Source organism: Cygnus olor, chromosome 4, assembly GCF_009769625.2.
Source record: "Cygnus olor isolate bCygOlo1 chromosome 4, bCygOlo1.pri.v2, whole genome shotgun sequence".
Taxonomy (NCBI): Eukaryota; Metazoa; Chordata; class Aves; order Anseriformes; family Anatidae; genus Cygnus; species Cygnus olor.
In genome coordinates this window covers 59,253,885-59,273,854 of record NC_049172.1, presented here as the reverse complement: position 1 = coordinate 59,273,854, position 19,970 = coordinate 59,253,885, and the positions used below count along the sequence as shown (strand labels likewise).

The following is a 19,970-nucleotide window of genomic DNA, read 5'->3' as shown; positions in this document are numbered from 1 at the left end:
GACGCACTGTGAATTAAATGTTCATTACAAGTTCTGTTAAGACAATATCTTCTCACAGAGGAGAGGTGTTAAACTTCTGACTACTATTTTCAAGTGTTTTCTTTCTTCTATACTCAACCCAAGGCTGATTAATTCTCTCCATCCTCGTACTAGCTCATGAATTTTAAAGTTCATCCTGCCTATGTAGCTCCATCAGATACTCTGTGAAATACAGAGAATGCAGTCTGAAGTAGAGAAGCTCAAGCTGTCAGCAGGACAAAGTGAAAATACTCTGCTCAGAGATTCTCTGGGAATCCCGCTCACTCTGGAAAGATCTGCCAGGGAATACTCCCAGTGATGAATAATGTTCCAAAAGGGTTCCCTTCAGACAACTTAATTTAAACCCCAGATTTTCTGAGATACAGAGACTACCCCGGCTTCCTCTACTGAAGATAAGTCAAATCAAGTCAAGACTTCAATCTGTTTTTACTGTTTTTATCAGCCTGCATTTTGACAAACGTCTTGCTACCTTTTATATTTTCAGCATCAACCTTGTATCTCTTCACTAGTCAATTGCCTTTTCTTAGCTTTACATTATCTGTTTAGCCACTGAAGTGAATTATAGCATATTCATTGTGAACAATGTGTATCATCTTTATCATTTATTCTGAAAAGACATCAATTGGTTTGAAAAAATATATTTGTATTCACTTCCTGCATTGCACAAAGCCAAGGGCAGCAGATACAAGATTTCATTAGTACTGTGTTACAGGGTTATGCAGAGATTTTAATGACTGTGGTCATTTATTCATAAAAAACACAGTATCTGATTAATATAGATTCAACGGCAAATTGTCCATTGCTCTTTTCTGAATAAAATAGCATCTCCCACACTTTTAGACTATTTATATAGGTATCAGGAAAGCTTTAACATTTAATGAACACTTTACAAGGTAATTAAATAAGAAGTAAGTTTACAATATAATTTCACAGAGGATGTTTTGGAAGTCTGCATGGTCTCTTTGTGCACATACATAACAACAGTTTTCCTCTAAGAATCTGAACACCTCCAAATATCCTTTCAAGGGGAAGCATCACACCCAGAGCATAGGGCAGAACCATACATTTATGCCCAAACAGAACTGGGGAAGATCCAGATGAGTTATCACTGCTGGTGTGCACACTTGGGACTGGAGACTGGTGTGCACACTGCCCCCCACCAATGGGACACCAAACACCAAGGGACATGCCAAGCTCTCCACTGGCTGAACCCTCTCACATCATGACTGGAAGTCCCTGAAAAGAGACACATTCATAGATAGATGCTTATGGACAATGTGGGAGCCACCAGCTGAGATCTGTGGCCTTTGCTATACTATGGGTCAAATTTGGTCATGAACCCTTCAAGCTTTCAAACCTAAGAAACTATGAACCACGTTTAAGGAGTGTCTCTGGCAAGCTCTACAGCACAATTCACAGCAAAGTTAAGAATCATAGTGAATTTTTGGGAGATGAGGCATCTACTTGATGCTGTTTAGGGTTCATTTAAATAAATCAAGTATTAGACCTAAGAAGCCATTGTACAGCAAAGGAACCAGCAAGTTTCTGCGGTGCTATCATTTCAGTTCAGCAAAGTACTATTGAATACCAGGCATTTGTTTTGATAATGATGGAAATGAGCTTTAAAAAAAATTTCACAGTCTGAAATATCTGGAAAAAGTCAACTCAACGTAGAGTTCAGACTAGTAAACTTTTAAACTTCTTGCAGGAACCAACAAAACCACCTTCTTTAAACTCCTCACACCATTTAAATACAAGCAGCAAACAAAAACCAAGCAAACCTTAATTTCTCCTGAACTACGAGGTACCAGTTATGTACTTTAATTCACTAGAACAAAATACCTACCTAGGTCTGCATAGTTAGACTTGCAAAATTGCTTGCGTCCGCAAAAGTACAGCTCAAAGTCAGGTTCATTTGACCTGCGTAAAGTGTATCCATTCTCAAGAGCAGCAAAGGCATCACAAGTGTAGCGGTAGGTGATGAAACCATAGCTGTCTCTGTAATTGAAAAATACAGTTGTGAACGAAAGCTAAGAAGAGTTAACACACATTAGCGTAACCCCTTCCTGAAAGCAAGAACTTGCAGGAGATCCAGCAATGGAAATGCCAGAAGTACAACATCCATTTATCAGCATGATTGTCCTGTCAGGCAGCTAAATACTTATTTCTGGGACAGGAAATCTCAACTAGTAAGATTAATAAATAAGGATGAAAGAAAATAAATAAGGTTTTGAACTCAGCATGTCATCTGTCACAGTACTTACACTGGTAACTCCCATACCAGTAATCTTACTGCCATAATTCTTTACATATGGCAGCTCCCAAACAAGAAGTAATCTCAAAAGTTCTTACCCATCATCCTGCAAATTTACTGTGCACTCCTCGATTTCACCAAAAACTTCAAACCGGTCCCTCAGTTCTGTTCGGGTTGTGTCAGGTCTGATTTTACTCACATAAACCACACGACGTTCTTCCTGTTGATAAAGAGCAACAGGGAACACATATTTTTACCGAATGTGTAATACAGATGAACCTATACACACATGCATACATATACACACATGGATGTGAAAAGGATGCATAATTATAGTAAAAGTCACTTGTGGAAGACCTACTGCATCCTGCTAGTGAGTGAAATAGTTTTCTCCTGGAAAGCATTTGAAGTATTTAAACGATGCCAGCTTTGCCAGGTGGCGTTCTCCTGAAAGGTTTTGCTGTGTTCTGCTACACACCAATAGACCACTCCCTTCTTATCTTATTACATCTTCTTCCCTTCCAGTCTTCTCACCACTTGCCCTTTAAGACTGCAAACTTCAGAACCAGGGACTCCCCTCCTCTTGCAATATGTACAACACTGGGCAAAATCCATCTTGGTTGTGAAGTACTATGAAGTAACACAATAACTGCATAAATGTCCCGTGAACATTGGCAAAATGGGTTATAAACATAACATTATAAACTTAGAGGACTCATTAGCTGCCTCATCCTGCAATTGGCAGTTCCATACCTTAAACAGAGGGAAAACTGCTAGGAGTCCAGAAGATGACTTTTATTAAAATAAATATTGGGGAGGAGAAGGGAGAAAAATAAAATGTGTCCTGTGGCCACCATTACCTTTCTTAGGAAAAAGAACATGACTGAATTCCCTGGTTTTACAGGTTTTCATGTTCCTTTGCATGTTCCTTTGACGCTGGGAGCAAAACAACACAGATACTTTCGAAACAATCAAGTTGTGATCGTATCGTTCCTTCTTGAGTGAAAATGCTCAGCAGAATGACAGAGACTAGGAAACCCTGGAAGAGTCACTTTGTCAATATTTGGATTAGCACTTTACCAAGGAGAAAGCCATTCAGTGAGTTGCAAGAAAAAAAAAAAAGGAAAAGAAAAAAAAAGGCAAAAGGAGATCTTCAAACCACTGACCTTAAGGTAATCAGGGCAAAGAAGAATTGGCTACAGATGGGCTGGGTGCTCAGCCCTCCTTGTCTCTGATTGCCTCTGGCCTGAAGAACCCTGTCACTGTTGGCCTCCTGCTCATTCCCTGCACTCACCCACACGTTTGTCCCGTAAGTTGTTCCACCACCAAATTCTCAGCTGGTGTAAAGCTGTCAGTTAGTGGAGCAATGTCAGTTTAAACCATCAACTCAGGCACCTGAGACTTGCATAGAATTTAGGTGCCGAATTCCAAAGGAGCTATACTGACTGCTGAGTATTCAGGACTATCTTAACCTGGAGGTGCCTAAAGGCTGATGGCACCTCAAGTCTGCAATGCTAAAGGCTCTAGGGACCTAAATATAGACTTGCATTCCTGCTCAGAAACATCCTAGCCTGAAGAGAAAGGTAGCTTTCAGTGTTACAGTTCAGATATAGCACAAAATGTATGTTTTCCAAGAGTCCCCACAGAGGCATAAGGTACCAGTCATTCTTGGGAGACAGTCAATAGTCACACCTAAGACAGCAAGACAGGTCAGACCAAAATACATGTGGAAAGACATATGGTCCTGATGCCTCTTCTTTACTCGTTCGAACACACATTTGAGATAAAGGGACTATCGGAACTGTTCTTAGTTATGGGCATATGAAACCTTGGCTCCCTCTTCCCAGGACAGCACTCTTTACCCAGAACCTGTTTAATGCAAAATAAATAAATTTCTGCAGCTGGAAGACGAAACTAATATACCTTCCTCTCAAGAGAAACTCCTCTGTAGCATACCAAGTCAACTATTTTTGCTTACTCTTTTCCTGGCCCCACAAATCTTAGGGGCCTGAATCCAGTCCATCTAAGCTCTGGTGAAACGAAAGATAAGGGATCAAAGCCCTAGCAAACAGATCCAAGAATGAAATGCATCCACTTCTTGGACAAAAGCCCTACCCACTAAGGTATGTCACAAAAAGTGACCACTGCAACTGTGTAGGTCTGCTATAGCTCCCTGGTCAGCCCAGCGGAGACCCTGACTGCTCTACCAACGTATGTATATGCTCTCCTTAACCAGTGTGATCAGGGAAGTATCTGATTTAGGTGCTTGAAACTATAGCTTTTATTGAATATACAAGGAACCAAGGTGACAGGCTTAATAGTCCTCAATCGCCCTGCTGGGACAGACACTTCCATTTTAAAATGCTATGCCCTCTAAAGTTCATGGTCTAAAAGCTGCTCTTGCTCTTTGCCATAGCACTACAATCTGGAAAAGTTAGCATGGCTAAAAGAAGGGCAAGTGTGCTCACAGGTGGCCATAAATTTATGAAGGAGGGGTACTTTACAGACGGCTGCTGCTTTTTAGCTCTGTCTGTACCCTGTCCAAGTCCAGAGCCCTGACTCTCCTGACAGGAGAATGAACTAGGGAATGCAGACAGCAAGCAACAGAAATGTGCATTTCTTCCATTTTCCCCACTCTAATTCTGCTTAGTTTCAGTATGGTTGGGTGCCATAAACTTCAAAACCAGGAAAATCTGCATATGCACAGTAATTACTTTTTCAGACTGTTTTACCAAATCAAGGATTTAACCGCATTGAAACACTTGATAAGAAACAATTCCATTGATACTTGCTATTGAACCTAAATGACTGACCAGATGGAGCAGAACATAACATAGCAGACTGTCTAATATACTTTAGCTGAGATAATACATCTCGACTGAAAAAACATAATGTTTCACTCACTGACATGGAGATTGTTATATTACAGTGTGATGGAAATAACTATTGCACGCTCTTCCATAAGACTGTGCATGCCTGTGCAATTTTTCCTTCTTGTATCCCTCTAATAACTTTTATATATCTAATATCCCTTTAAGACAACTGTAATAAAACAAAAGTGAACAATTAAAAAAAAAGCCTGTTAAACTATCATTAAGGGAATAAGTTAAACCCGCAAAATTAAGGAAATTCAAATTTAAAGCTGAAATGCACCATATGTTCTCCAGTGTGCACACATGAGGAGATGTTCGTTCAAGTATTTTTTTAAGCAGACAGCCATGATGGTATAAGACATTGGAAAACACAGGCTCCGTACAGCACTGTCTTTGTCTTGGTTAATTTCAGTTTATTTAAAGCAATTATGAAAAAAAAGTATTTGTATTCACAGAGACACCTGACTTTTATTCTCATTAATAATAAGAGCTATAGAAGCCTAACAAGATTACAACATACCTCTAAATGTTAAAGACCTTTATTTTATCATAAGTTACGTGTATACGTCTGTATGTGCATATTAAGTATGCCTTTTACTGCACTTGTTAGAGGAGATGATATATGACTTGGGAACCTAGAGGGCTGCAGAGAAAAGCTTTTGTTTTCAATTTAATGTGGGCAGAGGGAACCCGCAGGAAACTCCACATGACAGCGTTCATATTTCCCTCCCAAAAGTGCAGATGATTTATTTTGCGACATAAGCTTTAAGCGTATGTAGTTCCTGCAGTACCTGCTTTGCCAGATAAATAAAGTAAAAAAGAAGAGCCTGGCCAGCTCCCCCAAGCCCAATATGTCTGTCTTCTTCTGCTTTATCTAAAGCTCCTTCTTCTTAATTTTGCTCTTTCTTCCTGGCAGTAAGAACACTTGAATAGGCAGATGTGGCAGAGAGTCTCAGACTGAAAAGCAGTGTTTCAAGTCTAAAATGAAAATACTAAAGCATTAGCATGCCTAAACTGGAGAAAACCACCAGGATATAGTAGTTTTAAGGATACAAATCCCCCAAAACATTCTCTGATGCTAAGGATCTTTTTGTCTTGCAAAAGCTTCCTCCAAAACTCTATTTTATTTTCCCTTCCTCATTCTTAATCTTTAATTTCACAAAAGCCCAGACCAACAGACGTATTAGTATTCACATGTTTTTTTATACCAGGCTTCTTCACCCAACATTTGTTTCCTTTGCATGCCTCTCCTTGCCGCACCCTGGGGTGCTGCTAAGCAGGCTCTGTGGGAACTGCAGGCAACCACTCCAGAAGTGACACCACACTGTGCTGCTGTCCTCGTTCTCCCTGCCACCTTTTGTCTGCACATTCCTGGTGCATACCAGGTTTTCCAAGAGCCAGATAACGCTCTGTGTGAAGCTGAGAGAAAAAAATCTGGGGTTATTCTGAAGCTGAGGTCTGCCACAGGCTTGTCAAAGGCTCTGCTGCTTCCTCCAGCATGAGTGCCTGGCTGGGTGCAAGCCCCCTGCCCGTGTTGCCTTCCATGCCCGGTGCCTTGTCTCCTCTTTCAGTACAAAGCAATGAAGACGTTCATCCTTAGAGATGGAGGCCAAAAAACATTTTGAAAGTGCAATGGGAGTGGCTGGGCAGAGTTTAAAAAAGAAATGCTACGAATGGAAGAGCCAATAAAACTTTTGACATGCTAAGAAGAAAAAATTGCTTTAGATTACGTATTAAAGAAGAATTGAGGACTATGTATGACCTGTGTACAAGTATGAATGGCAAAAGGAGGACTCACAAAAAATTGGAAAAGAAAGAAAGAACACTGCACAATATTCTCAAATATTGCTGTGTGGCTGAGGACTGAAAAAGTTCAGCCACTCTCCATGGTGACTGCTCAAAAAATAGTGATAAATCAGTAAAACTCAAGATTTAGATAATTCATCTGATACATTTTCAGCAACTCATACAGCAAAGGTAGAATATCTGTGATCAGAGCCATCAAGATGAGCAACTACAAAAAGATCCAAACTAAATTACCAATGTGCATTGGCTCCTTCATTAGTGGGAACTGACTCCATTAGAGGCTGAGTCTGGTTTTAGACTTCAGAGAACCCATGCACTCATTTAGGAAACCACCTTTCTCCTGCTTTCCTGTTGTAGAGCAATTTATTTTCTTTGAAACCATGTGTTTCCTTCCACTGCAGTGGCCTCACAGAGCATTTATCTTCCTGCATCTGTAAGCTCTCTGGGACAGGGACTCTTGATACTTGCCTCCTGTAGGCTGTCAGCGCTTAGAAATTGAAAACAGTAGTGCTAATAGTAATTTCCTATACAGGTATAAAAGTGGATTTTGTAATACCTCCTGGCAGCAGCCAGTCCCTGCAGTAAATAAAGCTATAGGGAGGATGGGACAGTAAGTCAGTAGCACGGCCACAGTGGCAGAGCAGCACAGATTCAACACGCCAGGCTGCTGGTCAGTCTAACCTTCCAGCCCTGATGCACCACTTCAATGCAGAACCAAAAACTCCTTTAACCAAAGGGCTTCAGTGCCCCAGGAGTACTCTGGGTGTGCTCCACCAGCCTTGCAGCTCTGCTGTGCTTTCAGGCTCACTGAGCTCTGCTCCCAGTGCTCGCAGACCCTACACCACTGAGCTGTTGCAGTCCTTTGGTGAGTTACAGCACTCACTGTAACCTCTCCCGAAACTGCTACTAACCCACTAACTCCACTCAAGCATCGTTGCCTGCTTGTCAGACTCCAGAATTGAAATGTGCTAACTGTATTTCTGAAGCTATGCCTTGGAAAATATTTGCTGCATGGTCTAATGAGCTGCTGCAGCAAAAGCCTGCATACCTCAGAAATGTCCTGGAGTATACAGGAAGAAAAAAGCAGTCCTCAGTCTTCTTGGCAAATCACTGTGATCTGCCTTGGATACGGGTTGGATCCCAATTTCTACAAAGCCCTGAGTAGCCTGTCCTGTCCCGCAGTTGTTTCTGGGGTTTCATGATGAATGAATGTGTCTCTGCCATGACCTGGTTAGCACTATTAAGTGAGTCTTGGTGGCAAACCCGCCTTCCCTTCAGTGAGCACCCGTTCCACAATGAAATGGGGATCCAAATGAATGGGGACCCAGTGAAACAAATGACATCAACATCAAACTAGATTATGCTAAAATCTGTTCCATTAGCATCACAACCAAAAATATAAATAAACGAATGAATGACAAAAGTATTCTGACTTTCTAACTCAGAAATCGCTTGAGACATACTGAAGAAATGACATATTTTTCAGACGTGACTGCTCAAAATTAAGACCCTAGTCCACAGAAAAGACACTGAATCTCCAATCACTGGGAAAGGGAGGATAGAGAAGAAAAGAAAGAAGAGAAAAATATCACAGAACCTTTTGAAGTCATATAGCTGCAAGTCTAGATATGACTTCAGGAATCCAGTCAGGGAAATGGTAGCCCTGGCTTTCAGCTGATCTGAAGCGACTGCAGCAAATGTGTTGTGTGCACGACTGAACGGGCAGCCATTTAAACACGCCTTTGCCTGGTAGCACGAACACAGGCTTCTAAAACAAGCCTCTTCTGCAGTCTGCCAACATGCCTTCGCATCTGCCAAAATACAAGCTGCTTGCACAATCAGAGGGCACTGCTACACATATGGTTTTGACAGATTAAAATATGTGATTTTTTTTCTCATTTCTTTTTCCTCGGTTTCACACTCTTGTTGTCACATTGAGACTAATTCTAGATATTGAACCAATAAGACCTGATGGCTTTTAGTTCAGTCATGATTTCTGTTCCCTTCACTTTGCGCATCTTTTCTACAACTAACTCCTGAGATCTTAGCATGGTGCTTCCCATGAAGAAAAGCCACCTGCCCTGGGTAACAACACCTGAGGCATTAGTACTGACCAAACCTTGGGGTTCTCCGTTAACAGTATTTGGAGGTACGTGGTCTTGAATTAGTTCTTGCAGCATGAGGATGAGCTAGAAAGAAAGGAAAAAAATCTCCAATGCAGAATTTATGGAAATCTGAACTTATCGAACTGTAGAAAGAGTTCAAGGAAAGAGAGAAGAGATTCTTGCGGCTGAACAGTAAATGAGATGAACACCTCAAGAAAGAAAAGAGTGGCACAGAAGAGACCCATTACCAAAAGGAATAAGAAAGGGGACAGAGAATGCTAGACAAAAATATCACATTTGTTAAATTAGTACACATTTTATCACTGATTTCATGGGATCAAGTCTTCCCTTTCTCTGATGCCTCCTAACCCACACTTATTTGCACAGGGAATAAACTGGCATGATTCAATACAGATTTTTAAAGTAAAAGTGCTGATAGACTTTGGAGAAAGGAGTCAGTACAACTTCATCTCCATCTCATGCAGCTCTTACACAGCTGACTGGATTTCAAGTTTTTTCTGTGTTCTATTTATTGATATTTTATAAATATATGATTTGCCACCCCACTAGACCATTTCAGTTCTAATTTATTTATGTTTATTAATACACAATTTCATTAATGAAGTTAATTAACATGACAATGCTCACTTTAGAAGAGAAAATAAATTCATCCTTGGTTTAGAAGAGCCTAAAATTCTTGACATAGAGGAAGTTATGGTGCAGCATATCTATAGCTTTTAAAGTTTCTTTTCTTTCCTACCTTTTTCTTGATTAGCTAATAGCCAAACATTTGCTGTTTTAAACTAAATCAAATTTTCTACTTTTCAGCATGATTCAGGTTTATTTATACCAGTAAGGTACAGTAATTGAAAAGTAGTGAGATACATCCATGACAGAGGTCTACTTGAATATCAAATTTGTCTTAGATCTAAGAGAGAACAGCCAGTGTAAGTTACTATTGCTGGGAGTTAGTGTTCATCTCTAAGCAGATGGAAGCTAGTTATTTTAAAAATAACAGCAACAATTGACTGAAATATAGCCCTTTCTGAAGCCATGCAAAATCCTTCCATTGCCTTCCCTGAGTTTTAGATCAGAACATGTTATGGCACTATATTTCATGCTTTACCAAATAAAGGTATCGCACACATTTTGTAGATAGGACACCTGATGCAGAGAAAAGCGAAATTTGATCAAGCGCACTAAGACCAACAGTAGCAGAGACAAAACTCACAAACTAAAGGTGCCTATTCCCTCCCAGAACTTCTTGTTGCCATAGACTACACCTGTCTCTGTCAACCTCTACATACTCCCAGCTCTGTTGGTGTATTCGGAGAAATGCTGCAGAGTGTGTGACATATCACCTTCTTACTACAAAGTCCACTAAAGGCATTGGAAAGAGACTATTCATTTTGGTGAGCTTTGGATAGAATACAAAGACGAAATGTGGAACCAAAGATGAAGTATCCCAGTCTGCACCGGTTCACGCAGGAGTAAGAGGATGGCAAGAGCAGCAGTGAAGAGAGCTCACCAAAAGGGCTTAACAAGGGGAATTCAGACTTACAGCAGCTCCCAATTTATCAAAACCATCATGCAGTTGCCAATAGGGAACTAAAAAGGGGCAAAATCCACCTGTCCATTTAGTAGCCATTCTTCTGTCATACTGCTACAACAGCCATGGGAGTTGCTGATGCTCCCATGGGTATTTCCTTTGCCTCAGGTATTTTCAGTCATTTCGCATAGAACATTGATGAACAAAATAATTAACATATATTCATTATGAAAGGGCCAGTATTAAGTGACATTTTAAAATTGTGTCACGTATTCAGACTATTTATTTTGGTAAAAATAATTTAGAAATAACTGTGTCATAGACAGAAAAGAAAAATTAAATCATGCCTTTGGACCTCAGTTTCAAATTCTGTTATTTATACCCTCTGTATAGACAATTACAGCTACTACAAATGTTGAGCGATCAGTATGTAAGCTGACTGACTCTTTATATTGCTTCCACAAAGAACACAAAGAAACAGAAATCTAGAAACTAGACATTGACTACTGGCACTCTGGTAAGTGACATATAGTATAAGCTGCAGGTTCACTCATAGATCAGTATAAGGAATAGGCTGGGTCACATTTAATTCTTTGTTGTCTGGGATGAAACCTTTTTCTAGAAAATCCTTTTTTTTTCCTGATGAGTAACTTGGAGAGTTGCAATTTACAGAACCTGAAAAAATTAGTAGTGTACAAGCAAAACACAAACTGTTATGAAAACACATATTTGCCTAAAGTTCAGAATGCTAGGAAATACACATATGCATATTTTTGTATTTTGTTTCATTATAAAGAAGAAAGAAAATAAAGTCTCAGTTCTAGCTTTAGAAATCTACAAAAAGACACAGAAACCTATTTCAAAATGAAAGTTATCTTCACAGTGCTTACAATTGCTTTCTGCCTCTGTCTCTCTCTTTGTTTGGCCCTTTCAGATTCCCGTTTTTCATACTCTTTGCGGTATTCTTCCCTCTTCAGCTTTTCATGCTGATATTCCTCATAGCTGTCATATCTAGGAAACATAACTTAGTCATTAAATCAAGCACCTGCATTTGTTAATGTAAATTTAGTAATGCAATTTCTGGAATGCTTCATTACCTCTTGACAACACTGAAAAGCAAACAAAATGTGCACAAAATGCACTACCTGGGTCTGCGACTGTACGGTGATCTGGATCGCGATCTTGCACGTAAGGGAGAACTTCTGTATGCTCGGTGTCTGCAGTGGCTGGACTCATAACAGTGACAAGATCTGCAGGAAGAAAAACATTTACTTCTGTCATTCACTTTGAATCTTTTTACACCATTTTCTCCTCAGCTACCTCTTACCTGAACTTACAATTTCTTCTACGCTACGAGTGAAAATTTCCAGTGACATTTTGTGATCTCCTAGTCAACTAAGGGGCCTCAAGTGATTTTGCCCCCTTCTGTAATGTTCCTTATTGAGGCTAACACAGAGCAGAGTCAGCCACTGTCAACTTCATCTGATAGGGACTGCAGCTAGATTGCCACCGGGCAGCTTGCAGATAATGGGGAAGGTTAGTTGTGTACATCTCTCACCAATTGCTCTGCCTCTGACCTGACTGGCTCCACTCAGAAAGGGTAAATTTGGCAAATTCAAAGGATAATGGCAACAAGTGTTTCTGTAGCAATCCTGTAACCTTCAGAGTTAATCAGCTCAACGGCAATAAAAAGAGTTGCACTGGATTAAGTTATTTCTTTTTCTAAATTTCTTTCCTTCAAGTCACTCTGTTTTTGCTGTTTTCCTTCTTACTACCTACAATGATGATATATGAATTTGCTGCACCATACCTTGAAGAGGATCTACTACAGGGCGACCTTGATCTCGATCGGGAATATGGAGAACGGGAACAAGACCTGCGTTGAGGAAAGGACCTTGATCTAGAGCGTGTCCTTTGGGATCTTTGAGAAAATAAAGATTTGGGTGGAGACACTGAATCTCTGCATGGAGAGTTAAAAGAAGAGCAAGAAGGCGATACATCAAATAATGAATAGGCTTGTGTCCCATCCCAAGGGTAGCATAGTTTATCACTTTCATCTTCACTGTCATCAAAGAGACCATCCATTGCTAGTCCTGAATTTATAAACATAGGTAGTTTGGAAAATTGTTCATTACTGTAATCACTGTCCCTTAGTTCACTGGTCTTATCTGCTTCTTCATCAAAAACAGCTTGGCTGGGGTGACCAAAATGCTTATTCAGTTCAGCCCGAATTTCCTGGTCTTGGAGCTGTTTTCTGTTATTACCGAGGGATCCCTGCTTACTTGTCTGTAAAGTCTCTTTCTTGAAATACTGGTCTTGTTCTAAAGAAGAACAAATCTGACACTGCCACCCAGGTGAAGAACCCTTAAATTCTAGTTGTCTGGAGTCCTGAAGTTCCTGGGATATTTTAATGTGTATTTCCGACTTTGAATTCACAGATTGACAGTAGTCATGGTCACCAAACAGCCGCAAACTGGGCCGTTTTGTCTTTCTCTCCTCATGTCCACTGGACAGTACTGTAGTCTTGCTAAGCTGTGCATACAGCTCAGACTGTTCTGGACCCTTCTTGATCGGGTTGTTTCCTTGTGAACCGGAAGACTCACTGTAGCGGGGCTTCTTTGAAGGTGGTACAACAGTCTTGCATGATGACTTCGGCTTAGGTGAAGTCCTAAAAGGATTATCCTGGTTGGCTTTATGAGGAGGGGTTGTAGGTGGAGTTAGGCCTAAGGGAAAAAATAAAAAGGAAGAATAGAATATTTCTAAGCACACAAAGTTCATTAACAAGGCACACACATTACAATAGGTTAAAAAGCAAGACCCATTCTATGTCAACTTAATACAATACAACTATTACTGGGAGCAAGAGTATATAGGGTTTGAGACACCAAAGTTCTGTGACAACAATAGCAACAATACTAATGCATCGCCATTAATCTTCAACATTATTTCTGCCCCTCCCCTTCCTCCATTACATCCGCCTCTTTCTCTGTAGATTCTGACAGAAAAGATCAAGAGATAAATATCAAAAGACTTTTTTGATAAAAATCAAAACGATTTTGATATAAAAATGAAAAGTCAAAAGACTGGCACTGTCAAAAACCTACAGAAATTAGCAGACAAAAACCTGAATAAAAGGAAGTCCAAGAAAAATAAATGAGCGCTACCAAAGCAACCTCTGTGGTACACAGAACTTGAATGCGAGGAAGTACGGCAACTCTACAACTTGACTGCAATGACTCTCTGTCTCCACAGTTCATTAACTTAGTAAACCAATGCTAATGTATGTATAATACATTCTTGTAAGCATAACTAATACATTTTGCATGAAATGTGGTTCTGCAACTGAAACCAAAGTGAACAATAGGGCTACTACAACTGTAATGAACCATTGCACTTACAACTAAATATTAGTGAAAGTCACGAAGTAGGGAGTAGAAGTGAAACAGATAAGTATTTCAAGACTAACAACATCGCTAACTACCATGATTTTTCACATAACTACAGTACATTACTTCACTACGGTGAAATGAAATTGCAGGAAGGTCAACAGCCCACTCTAGTAAAACCTAGGAACCAAAGCAACATCTTCCAATTATTTTTCTAAGGGTAGAATATGTCTCAACATTTCCTGTAGAAATCATAAAAATTTTTTAGACTTTGTAAAGGATAACCCAGGACACCTGTGTAAAGTAACAGCTAACTCCAGCCACTGTTCAGGAAATTGTTATTACTCTTCAGAAAGGTACCTTTTGTGCTACATTTTAAAAACTTGCTTCTGTCTGATTGACAGAATTGCAATTCTGTCATTATATCTGTCCTAATGTAATTTAGAATTACATATGCTTAAAATTAAATGAATACATAAGTATTTTCCTGAGTTAGGAACCGAGATTAGGGAGTTGTCCTAGATTATCCAGTTCATCCTTAAACACTCCAGGGCATGGTGCTGTCCAAGATTTCTTTTTCTAAGCCAGGCAATGAGCTTTCCATACTTCCTTAGCAAGAATGAAAAGAGAGTGTAGACACTTCCAGGAAATGTGTATTTCAAACATGGCTACAGAGTTTTGTTTTGTATTTTTAACCATACAGTGGAGCTCAGCAGATCAATGCAAATGGAACATGTTTTATAGTGTTTTGCAGTAAAGAAGAAAAGCGTCCATCAATGCATAGTGCTCCCTACGGATCATAAATGGAGACTGGGAGTCCCATTGCATTAGCTGCAATGAATTTGTTCCAGAAAAAAGAAGATAGGAGTACTAAGACATGAATACTTTATGTGAGAAAGAAGACTGATTTTGTCTGAACACTTGGAAAAAAGGGTTATGAGCCACCCATGGCTACGTGAAGACTAATGCCACCAAAGTCAGAGAAACTGAAGCAAAGATGCTGTAACTCTAGTTACTCCAAATGCAAGTTTGAAACTGAAAGTTTCATGCAAAGTCATCAACTATTTCCTCTAATTTGATTCCTCAGTTTTCATTTCCTTCCCAAAAATTCACTTGAGTCAGCAGTATAGATTCCACACCTTATCTACCTTATTAATAAATATTTTTTACTACCAAATTAATTTTTGGCAAAATGAGAACAGTCCTCTTCAAAATCCATCAAAAATCGCTCCTGGATTAAAAATTCAGAGTCATATTCAACAAAGATTTGAGTAAGCAAGGAATGTTTTCTAAATAAAAACCTAGAACTGGTACTTTTAGTTATGCAATTATACAGCCCATGAGAAGTCCTGGGGTTACTGACTGAATTTTCAGATGCAGTTTTAAAGAAAGAATGAAATAGGAGAATATTAATTCCAGCCCCTCTTTGCTGCTTTCTTACAAAATTCAATCACTCCACAGTGAACATCTGCACACTTAAAAATTTTGGGACAAGAAGCCCCAGAGATAATCCAATATCCAAAATAAAATATTGTTTCCATTCCCACTTCTTTAAAGCTAGCCCTGGCAGAAAGCAAGCTATACACAGAGCACAACGATCTCCAGAAGCCCAATGAGAGTTCAACAGTCTTTAGAGGGGGAAAAACAACAACAAAACCTTCCAAAAGTACAGAGTGAGCCAAATTTACTGGCACTTCTTTTGCTGGCAAAACTGTGCTGGGGACATCCTAAGAAAGGACTTCCTCGTGGCATTTTGGCTCTTTTCCTGGTTTTCAGCAGAAGCAGGAAGTGCCCAAGCAAGTATGAACAGCTAGAAGCTGGAAAAGGTTCATTTAACTTTTGAACGAACTTCCACAGGGGGATGGAGGGGGAAGTGAAGTTTTGAATTAGCCCTTGTTTAAGTCAGTGCTACAGAGCCTACCTTCAGCATGTCCCGTGATCAGTGTCCAAAATGTGAACTTTGAGCAAATGACGTGGCGGCACACTTGCTCATCAGTGTCACTTTTGCTCATCTGTACACTAATCACTGGTAATCTTCACTTCAGACTGTGATCCTAAATCAAGTGCTACAATATTCTATAACCTTTGGATTATTTCATACACGCTGATTTCTCCACGAAAGTGTGCATTGTAGTATTGACAGTACAAGGTATATTCTGTGCTCTCTCTTGAACTTAGCAGGTTTTGACAGATTTATGGAAGGACAGATGGCCATTACAGGCTGAAGGCTGACAAGAGGCAGTTCAGAGCATTGTTAACACACTTGCACAAACTCTCAGCAGTGCAGCACTGTGCAGAATGTAATTCAGACTATAGCTTTTTTATTGCTGCCTATTTTCTTTTGTCAAAAGAGCCTGCTGTGCACAGCAACAAATGGCTGCCATTACCCAGAATGTAATGGGTGTCAGACAAATCACGTAACACAAACAATCAAGAGTATGTAGGTCATATTTCAACAGAGCACAACCTTAGCAATATTTATGATTACTGCATTGAAATGTGCTCTATAATAAACAAGTACCTCTACATCACTCACACTTATGTACTTCTGCACAGCAAATCTGTTAGAAGTGGTACATACTCTACAATCATCCCCCTTAAACAGTCTTTTTTCTTTTTAAAGTAAAAGGCAAGTATTTTTTCATGACATGCTATAAAACCATTTTCTTTGTAGGGACTTTTCTTTAATTGAATGGCTTCAGTAAATGGTACGTTTGCACTTTGCCTTGCTCTGTCTATATACGATGAACCCGCTCAGTGATTTTGTGCTTGAAAATAGCGTCTATCAATTTGTGAACACTGCTGCCAAACCAGCACCGTCCTCCCCGTGCCTGTACAACAAAAGTTGTTTGCACGTATGCCAACTCTGCCACCTTGGCCGAGCGACTTCTTTCAAGAAAGTCTCAGGGGGAGTGCAAATACTTGTGATGCATACCAAAACCGCGCTGAAAAAAAACACCTTACTAACTCATTTAGTTCAGCTAGGTCGATAATCAGAAATTAGGGGAGTGCATTTGCATAAAATGTGACATCTTGACTTTTTAGGACTCATTTGCAATACTGTTTTAGAAAGACACCAATCTTTCTACAACTCTACTGTAACTGTTAGCATTTAAACATTTGATGATGTTTGTTGTGCTTCGGTGGGGGGATGAGAATTAGTGTCTTCTGGGGAACGCAGCCATTCAACCTTTCTACATGTGCACTGGGCTTTTGCAAGGCATTGAAAATAAATTCTTTTATACCTTTAAAGTTTGAAAATGGATTGTCAAGGGAAGCGCTGTTTAAGGCCACTTAAAACACTGAACACAAGGTAACAGCTCAATTCAGTAAAAAAAAAAAATCAGAGGAGCTTTTGTGTGGCACAAGATTGCAGAAGCTAGGAAAATATAATAAAATTAAATAGCCATCATATAATAAAAAACTACATGCTTGTTGAGTATTCAGTTTAATCTTGTTGTCAGTGCTGCAGAGAATAAATACAGACCCTTGAAAATATCTAATAATTTACTAGATTTTATTTCCCCAGACGAGTCTCTGCATCTCTCATTTCATCAGAAATCATTCTGAGGTCAAACAAGTTCTTATATGATAGATCTTAAGTATTTGTTCTGACAACTAAGAGGTAACAGATCTAGAGGTGGGCAAATAACAGGGTTTAAGTATCCACAAGGATGCTCATGAATTCCAAATCACTATTCAAGCTGATTGTGTTCATATAGCCTTTTCCACCATCTTTTTGGAGAGAAAAAAATTTGTACCCAAGAAAGACCAGAGTTTTATGTTCAGGTAAATTACAAGGATCTGTGTGCAAATGAGAGACTTCTCACTAAGTCACCTGTTGCTTAGTGAGAGGGTGGAAATAGCCTTCCAGTTATCGATTGCTGCTTGTATGGCATTAAAACCTTAAGCATGTAAACCCACCTCATGCATTTATATGATGGCTTTGAGTATTTAGGAGTGAAAGATTAAAAAGGCATTGAGAGAACTGAGATGGCTGAACTTCAAACGCTTAGAAGACATGCCATCTAACTTCTGGCATTTAGAAGTTCAGTGGGCAGCCCCCATTTCTCAAGGGAAACACAGTCACCTCCGGAGGGTGAATCATCCTCCTAGTGCCTGTGTCTGCAGGTGCCCCCTCAACCTGACTGGTACCAAAGAGAAAAGAGGTCCTTCAGTAACACTAAAATGTTCCATGTTCTGGGAAGACATCACAGAGGTTCCAGTCTCTTAGCAAAGTGTTTGCAATGCAGCTAGCTGTGGAAAAAAAAAGGGAGAAGAACCTCTCCTGAGCCTCTGACTCACAGTAAGGCTCACCATACACAGAAATTTTACCCACTACATTATCATAATCTCCATGTCATGATGTTCTGATCCATTTTCCACAGAATAACACTAGAAACCAGCTGAAAGGGTTGTGATTTCAGATAGCAATGGACTTATTCCTCTATCATAGGCCATTTAAAGTGCATTCAAAGAATTCTTACATTCTTACACACGGTTTCCTTTGAAAGCACTAGGAAATATTTGTTCCCTGTAATTTGACAAATACATGTTTTGACAGTTTTAGGGAGGACAAAGTTACATTCACAAGTACTAACAAATCCATTCTAAAGCAAGATATAGCTCTGGCAAGAGAACAGCTTCAGTCTGACTTTAGATATGTGAATCCAAAATGTATGTGTGACGAAGATTGATGGCTCGTGCGGGAAATGTTTTTATTTATTTATTTTTCTACTCTATAGTTAATTCATCAGTGAGGGAACCAATGTTGTTTTCAGCAGAGAGATCAAGGGAGCCGCTATTTATATTAAAATACTTCGTGCTTCGATAGTGCGAGCAGCACTACTAATGGTCTTTTCAATTCGGCAGTGAGATCAAGGCAACTCCTATTTAAATTATAATAAATAGTGCTTGTACAGTGCAAGCTGCCCTGTATAAGGACAATGAGCAATGTGGTTATCTGGATATAATTTGGAGTTGCCAGGGTCTCACTAAAGAACTCCAAGGTATTATTAATCACTACTGCCACTGTTTTGTTTGTTTGTTTGTTTGTTGTTGTTGTTGTTGTTGTTTTTTTACTGAAGTGGGTCCCAACTGTGCTGTGATTTACTCACATACACTGTCAGCTCTTCAGTACTAGAGCTTGTTTCTCTTATGTACTTGTCTGCTTCCAGCACAAGTAGACTCATGACACGAGACACTACCGCAATACAAATAAATGACTTAGAGAGTAAGACACTCACAACCACTCATCTTTTTATAGATTTATATACATATATGAATATAAAAATAAAATCTATGTATATGCGAAGGCAGACATTAATACAGCTGTCAAGTGATGAAATGCAATCTCCTGAAACTTCCTCACCAGGTATTGTGAAGAACAGAGGCAGTGCAACATGAAGTTCAACAGCCACTGTGCTCTATACTGCTTGTGAACACTACCCAAGCTCCCTGCCCACATGTGCTCCACCAGCTCTTGTTCTCCTCGACTATCATCAGTTAACTTTCTAGTTAGATTGTGTCTATTTCCAGAAGGAATAATTTCATATTTTCATAGTACAATGTTCCTGTTCACATACTCATCCAGTTGTGCTGTTTCACAGCTTCTGATGCATTTTTAAATGTGCTAGTTCTCCTGGTTGTATTATCTAAAACAGCCACAAAGTTGTTTCATTGCCTCCTCTGTGCGCAGCAGACAGAGTGGAATGAATTCACTAACACCAGGACCATTCCTGTTGCCGTTATTAAGCCAGTACTAGAGGACTGTCAAGGGGTCAGATTGGCTCTCAATTTCTGTCCAGTCAGGTGCGCAGGCTGCTGCCTTTCTGGCTGGAAGAAAGCACTGCTCCCTTCAGTGACTTGTGCCGCTGCATGAACCCTCGGCTGTCGTTACCTCATCTGCCCCTTCCACTTGGTAGCACTAAGCACTGACTCACCACTGTGCTTAGAAAC

General features: G+C 39.8%; 1 protein-coding gene across 2 annotated transcripts in view; it reads right to left on the bottom strand.

The window, feature by feature from the left end:
* PPARGC1A (PPARG coactivator 1 alpha) overlaps nt 1-19,970 on the bottom strand; it is a 359,248-nt gene that overhangs the window by 4,837 nt on the left and 334,441 nt on the right. For both annotated transcript variants that reach the window (XM_040555186.1, XM_040555187.1), the window contains exons 8-12: nt 12,437-13,349; nt 11,772-11,876; nt 11,517-11,637; nt 2,392-2,513; nt 1,886-2,037 (exon numbers count right to left, since the gene is read on the bottom strand). In XM_040555186.1, coding sequence (XP_040411120.1) covers nt 1,886-2,037; nt 2,392-2,513; nt 11,517-11,637; nt 11,772-11,876; nt 12,437-13,349 — 1,413 coding nt within the window. The remainder of the gene's footprint in view (nt 1-1,885; nt 2,038-2,391; nt 2,514-11,516; nt 11,638-11,771; nt 11,877-12,436; nt 13,350-19,970) is intronic.